Here is a 6,099-nt window from a genome sequence, read left to right on the forward strand (position 1 = left end):
AGACGTTTCGTCGGTGGAGCTGTTGATGAACAACCACCAGGGCATCAAGGCGGAGATCGACGCCCGCAACGACAGCTTCACGGCCTGCATCGAGCTCGGGAAGGCTTTGCTGGCCAGGAAGCACTACGCTTCAGAGGAGGTGAGCTGAGACACTGATGGCCGCTCAGGTGATTGTCAGCTGACGAGCTGAAACACACCTGAAACTGAAACACAGGCTGAGAGAAGAGAAGGAAAAAGGTGCTGAATCAAGAAAAGAAAGTTTAATTACCAACAAAACAATTGTTAAAGTTCAAGTAATAATGAAATTTGGAAAATAAAAGAACATAATCCAAAAATAATAAACCCTGCTCTATTTACAGCCATGGGCAGAAGTTTCTATCCACTGGTCTCAGGGAGCAAGGCCCCGTTGTTTTGGGCTTTAATAGTGCAGTGCTCTTATTTTGAAAGCCTCACCTTTACTAGTACAAACACACCTGGGTCACCAAAGTCAAACAGCCAAACAGCCATGACAGAGGCAAATAAAATCAGGGTTGAACTGCAGTCTGTAAAGAAGTGACTGCACGTCTAAATAAAGCAGACTGAAACGAGCTGAAACTGTTTTCCAGATTAAAGAGAAGCTGCTACAGCTCACCGACAAGAGGAAGGAGATGATTGACAAGTGGGAGGACCGATGGGAGTGGCTGCGACTGAGTAAGGCTTACTTCATGTTTACCGTCCACATGAAACATCCAATGATCAAGAGGCTGAAAGGTCAGAGGTCAGTGCTGACTCGTCACTGCAGGGTATTACGGTGATGAGTCAGCACTGATGAAGACTCCCCAGGCTCTTGCCGTCCTTTAACGAACCCAACTGACAATCAGGAAACGCTTCAGTCACGCTCAGAGAACCGCTTAGTCTGCATCTGTTTGCACGATGTCTTCACCTGACAGCTGCAGGAACTGTTCTCACTGATCCTCAAAGATCAAAACATCAGTTTGTGAGGCAGACACAGCAGAACGAACAGCCACAAAGATACAAAAAGACCAGAAAGATACAAAAAGACCAGAAAGATACAAAAAGACCAGAAAGATACAAAAAGACCAGAAAGAGAGAAAGCGACAACGCTTAAAGGCTTTGCTGGGGAACAGAGCCTCGTGATAGGTCAGGTCTGTAGAAACACCTGTACACCTCTCACCTTGCCATCCTCTGTATGAGACGTTGAGGCTGCAGTTCCATTGATAAGTTCAGTCATAAAATCTTCCTCTCTCTTCCTCTTCCTCAGTCCTTGAGGTCCACCAGTTCTCTCGGGACGCTGGCGTGGCCGAGGCCTGGCTGCTGGGTCAGGAGCCCTACCTGTCCAGCAGGGAGCTGGGCCAGAGCGTGGATGAGGTCGAGAAGCTCATCAAACGCCACGAGGCCTTCGAGAAGTCCGCCGCCACCTGGGAGGAGCGCTTCTCCGCCCTGGAGAGGCTGACTACGGTGAGGGTGGGGGAGGGGGGGCAGTTAGGGTGGTGAGGAGGAATGTGATGATGATGATGATGATGATGATAATGATGTTTACACGTCTCTTCCAGCTGGAACTGCTGGATGTGAGGAGGCAGCAGGAGGAGGAGGAGAGGAGGAGGAAGCCACCATCTCCGGAGCCTGTGGAAGTTCAGCAGGAGGAGGCGCAGCAGAGGTGAAAGCACTGCAAACGTCTCGTAACGCTCGCCGTGTAAGTAAAAGCGTGACAATAACAAGTGTGTGTGTGTTTCTGCAGCACCGTCAATCAGAACGGACCGCCCTCGGACCAGGATTCTCCCAGGGTCAGTAAACTTTAACCTTGCCGCACACAAGCACGCCGCACGCTTCACCTTTATTTTCTTTTTAAAGTGTATTTACAGCTAATATTTCTTCTTCTGTGGTGTTAAACTGAATCTGCTGCTGCTTAACCCCACCTGCGCAGGACGGCGTGGAGGATGGAGAGCTGGTGAACGGTGTTGCCGAACGGAGATCCAAAGAGCCGAGTCCCGCCCCCTCGCCCACCTCTGGCAGGAAGGTTAAAAGTCAGTCGACCACGCTGCCCACCACGAACCGGGACTCCTGCTCGCCCCAGGAGGGACCGCTGCACCGCAAACACGAGTGGGAGGGCCACAACAAGAAGGCTTCCAACAGGTGAGCTCCACGCCCCGCAGGAAGTGCCTCGAACGCAGCTACGTCACCTGACCCCGCTGCTGTGTGATTCGCAGGTCGTGGCACAACGTGTACTGCATCATCAACAACAAAGAAATGGGTTTCTACAAGGACGGCAAGGCGGCGAGCCAGGGCGTGCCGTACCACAACGAGCTCCCCATCAGCCTGAAGGACGCCACGTGTGATGTCGCCTCGGACTACAAGAAGAAGAAACACGTCTTCAAACTCAGGTACAGAGCGCGGCAGGAAGTCAGGTGTGGTCCGGACACGAGTTGAACACGCCTCACATTAAACGCCGCCGCTGGTCGCAGCATCTCCGTGAAACTGGAAAGTTTCCGTTTGTTTGAACGTATGTTCTTAGAATATAATATATGATAAAGTAATCCTTCTCATTTGCATATGTGAGCCGGCATCACAGTGATGATGTCACAGAACCTCTGATGTGACCTGTCAGGTGTGCTGGGCTCACTTCCTGGTTCTGTTAAAGCTGCACGAGAAAAAACTACAGCTTTGATTTGAGGTCACCTGTCGTGGCCGAGCCAATCAAACTCCTGATCTCATTTTTGATGTAATGATCAGCTGATTTTACTGTTTCACAGCGTCAGAGCTAAACGCAGCGTACGCATCAATAACACGTGTAGACGTCATCACACACGCACACACAGGCACACACACACACGCAGACACAGGCACGCACACACACACAGATATTGTGAGCGTTACAACAACCACCTGGCATCTTTATTGTTTGACAGCATCCCGTTACCATGGTTACTCACCAACACATTTCTCAGCCGCAACATTAGGACGTAGCTCCGCCTCCTCTGCCTCATTTTTTTGTCAGCCCAATCACAGCTGCAGCCTGCAAGGACTGTTGCTGTGATTGGTTGTCAGGGTGAGGGTTGTTCAGACTTCGCCCGGTGACCGTCATTGGTCCAAAGAAGGCTGATCACCTGAGCGCTTAAACACACCGGGATGTGTATCTCAGCACAGCCGGCACTTTAACCTCTGTTCTTTAACCTGAGGCTAAATGTTCGGTGCGTTTGTACGGTTTCCTCCGCTCACGTCTGTCTTCCTCTCGCTCTTTCAGAATCGCCGATGGAAACGAGTACCTGTTCCAAGCCAAAGACGAGGTGAGTATGATTTTCGCTCAGATTCGTGGAAACGCTCACCTGTGTGGCGTTCCTGCTTTCTAACTGCTTACGTGCCTCCGCAGGAGGAGATGAGTACCTGGATCCAGGCCATCCTGAATGCCGGCGCCGCCGACCGCTCTGACATCCAGGGCAGCAGCCCCGGCACGCCCGCCTCCGGGCGTGCTCACACGCTGCCGGCCACCGTCACGCTCACCACCGAGTCGAGTCCTGGAAAGCGCGAGAAGGACAAAGACAAAGACAAGGAGAAGCGCTTCAGCCTGTTCAGCAAAAAGAAGCAGTAGAGCGCAGCGGCGAGGCGCTTTGGCGAAACCGCCCGGGTGCTCTGACGCACCCATCGCCACATTTACAGGCGCCTGATTTCTCACGGGCTGCCATCAGCCGGGGGAGAACTGGAGGCCACCTCAGAGTGCCGCCAGATTCCTGAAGGTCGACTTGGAGTGGGTGAAACCGCGGCCTCTCTGAGGCGAGCCTCAGTCCTCCCCGCTGAATGGTTCACCTTTAAAATCAGCCAATCCCAGAGGCTGAGGCGGTGGAGACAAGGAGCAAAGGAGCGTTTCTCCAAAGCGCGCCGTTGCCTCGTTTTTGTTTGTTGTTTGTTCTGCGTTTTTGTTCGCGTGTCGGTCATTTGGCAGCGAGACGGAGTGCCTGATGTAACGCCGCGTCATCGTCGGCGAATGAGCCCGCTGTCGCCATGTGCATTACCGGCCGTGACATCATCACTGCATCTCGCTCTTTCTTTGATGACATCATCAGGGACCACACGCTAACGTTCTGTTTTTGTTTGTTTTTTATTCTCTGAAATTTGTTATTTTTCTATTTTTTGTCGTTTCCTCGTCACAGACGCCGTTTCCTGCCGCGGAGAAATTGGACCAACAGTGCATTTCATTCCTATGATTTCTGTTTTCGTTTCTCTGCAGCCATGTTGTTTTTGTCAGACAGCCAATCGCCTTTGAGGAGGCTGTGATGTAGAAACGTCCACCTGCATGCTTCGTCAGGCTCCGACCTGAGCGTGAAAATGCGACTTCCTTCTTTTGTATCTCTGCTCAGGTGGTGTCGGCGAGGGCGGAGGGAGCTCACCGTCCCGCCGACGGGAGCGAGATCCAGACTGGTGAAGGTTGCTCGCTCGTCGTCAGCTCTTCGCACCGCGCTGATTTCTGCTCTTTGATACCCGCGCTGCCCCGTCACTGTAGATCTATCGTAGCGAACATGTATGGAAGCCCCGCCGTTGTCCTGCACAATCAGAACTGCACCAATAGGAATGAAGACGCTCGCCGATATTTAGCCGACCTTCGATCATTACAGCTTCTCATGTATGAACCTGCACCTGTAGACTTAAGCTCTCTGTCACATATGTGTGATGTCATTAAAGCTTTTAACCTTTACTCAGTAGCTTCCTGTTGTCTTTGCACGTGCTCAGTTAGAAAAAACACACAGACCCCCCGCAGACGGGGGGGTCTGCGTGTGTGTCTGCCTCTGTGGTGTGTGTGTGTGTGTGTGTGGGGGGGTCTTTAGCTGGTCCCTGGTTTAATGCTGGGGGCAGTTCCTTTTTAAATCTCCAGGTTCACTAAAGTATTCATTGGTTCTGGCCTGCAGGTGTTAGAGCAGACAGGTGACTTATAGATAGTTATAGTTTCTGCCCAGTGATGACGCTCTGTGCTCCCATTGGAGGGTTCAGGTAAATCTCGCCTAATGTGGCATGAATACAGTTAAAAACTCTACAACCCCCAGCATGCACTGCGGCTGCACACTGAATCAGACCGTACCTGCTCAGAGGCGGGAAGCTCGCGGAAGTGACCGCGAGGAAAACCGGAAACTGTGACCTTCAAAAGAAACCGGAGGATTCTGGAAAAAAAAAAGAAAAAGAAATCGGATTAAGCGTCAGATTTACTACCGCCCTGCGCATGCGCAAACTGCGTTTTAGGGTAGAGAAGTGTTTGGAAAGCGTGCAGAGAGCTCAGAGGTGTTTGTTCATCACGGAGAAAAACTGTGAGTTTAAAGTACAGGTGTGTTTTCCTACAAACATTTAGATGTCTGTGCAGGTAAAGGTTTTTCTTGGGAATAAAAGATTAAAAAATAAAAGTCTTTATGTTGTTAATAAAAATGTCAGATTCATAACTGGATCAAACTGTGAGATATTTTTTTTAAAAAGGTGCTGATGTGTGCACGCCTCCCTGCCGAGGGCTGCAGAACTGCTGCAGAATCTAAACCAGACTCCTGCATGAGCTGCAGTCACGTGATTACGGACTCACACCTGATACGCACATCGGCTGCATGCGCACCTTGCTGACCAAGTTTCAGGTGGTGACCTCAGACCAGATGAGGTTGTCCATAGTCTGGGAGCTGCTGGTTGCTGTTGGGTCATTGCTGTGTATTGGACCATATAAAGACCATTAGGAGAAACTAGCTTCCTTTTATATTTGCTGAGCTGGAAAAATGCTTTCAGATAAGTCTGACTTCCTCTCAGCATCTGATGACGTCTGACTGTAAAGGTCACAAAGACACATTACATCATTTAAGCTTTACTGAAGTTGAAGTGAATGACGGGGTAAATAAATGAAAGGTTTTATTAAAGATGTAAACCCTCATCATGAGTGAAGAAGCTGAAGCACCTGTGTGACGTCATGACCTCTCAGGTGTTTTTCGTTATTTTTGTGTCTCTTAGTCACAAACGGAGAGAAGAGCTCGTGTTTGCTCCAGTCCTGCGATGAATGAACGATAAATGCGACGCTATGTATCTGATGCTTTTATTTTGAAGGTGGCCACGGGAAGCGCGGGGTTTCACGGTTTCCGGCTT

The 6,099-nt window shown here is 50.5% G+C and overlaps 1 protein-coding gene across 3 annotated transcripts in view; it reads left to right on the forward strand.

Annotated features, from left to right (window-relative positions):
* Positions 1-4,687, forward strand: part of LOC116317753 (spectrin beta chain, non-erythrocytic 1-like) — a 28,262-nt gene extending 23,575 nt beyond the window's left edge. For 2 of the 3 annotated variants that reach the window (XM_031736619.2, XM_039613458.1), the window contains 9 exons: positions 1-139; positions 606-690; positions 1,262-1,458; positions 1,554-1,657; positions 1,739-1,784; positions 1,925-2,133; positions 2,208-2,381; positions 3,242-3,284; positions 3,368-3,586. In XM_031736619.2, coding sequence (XP_031592479.2) covers positions 1-139; positions 606-690; positions 1,262-1,458; positions 1,554-1,657; positions 1,739-1,784; positions 1,925-2,133; positions 2,208-2,381; positions 3,242-3,284; positions 3,368-3,586 — 1,216 coding nt within the window. Of the gene's footprint in view, positions 140-605; positions 691-1,261; positions 1,459-1,553; positions 1,658-1,738; positions 1,785-1,924; positions 2,134-2,207; positions 2,382-3,241; positions 3,285-3,367 lie in introns of all 3 variants that reach the window. The other variant, XM_039613459.1, reaches the window with a different exon arrangement.
* Positions 4,688-6,099: the final 1,412 nt, after the last annotated feature.

This window comes from Oreochromis aureus, linkage group 6 (genome assembly GCF_013358895.1).
Source record: "Oreochromis aureus strain Israel breed Guangdong linkage group 6, ZZ_aureus, whole genome shotgun sequence".
Taxonomy (NCBI): Eukaryota; Metazoa; Chordata; class Actinopteri; order Cichliformes; family Cichlidae; genus Oreochromis; species Oreochromis aureus.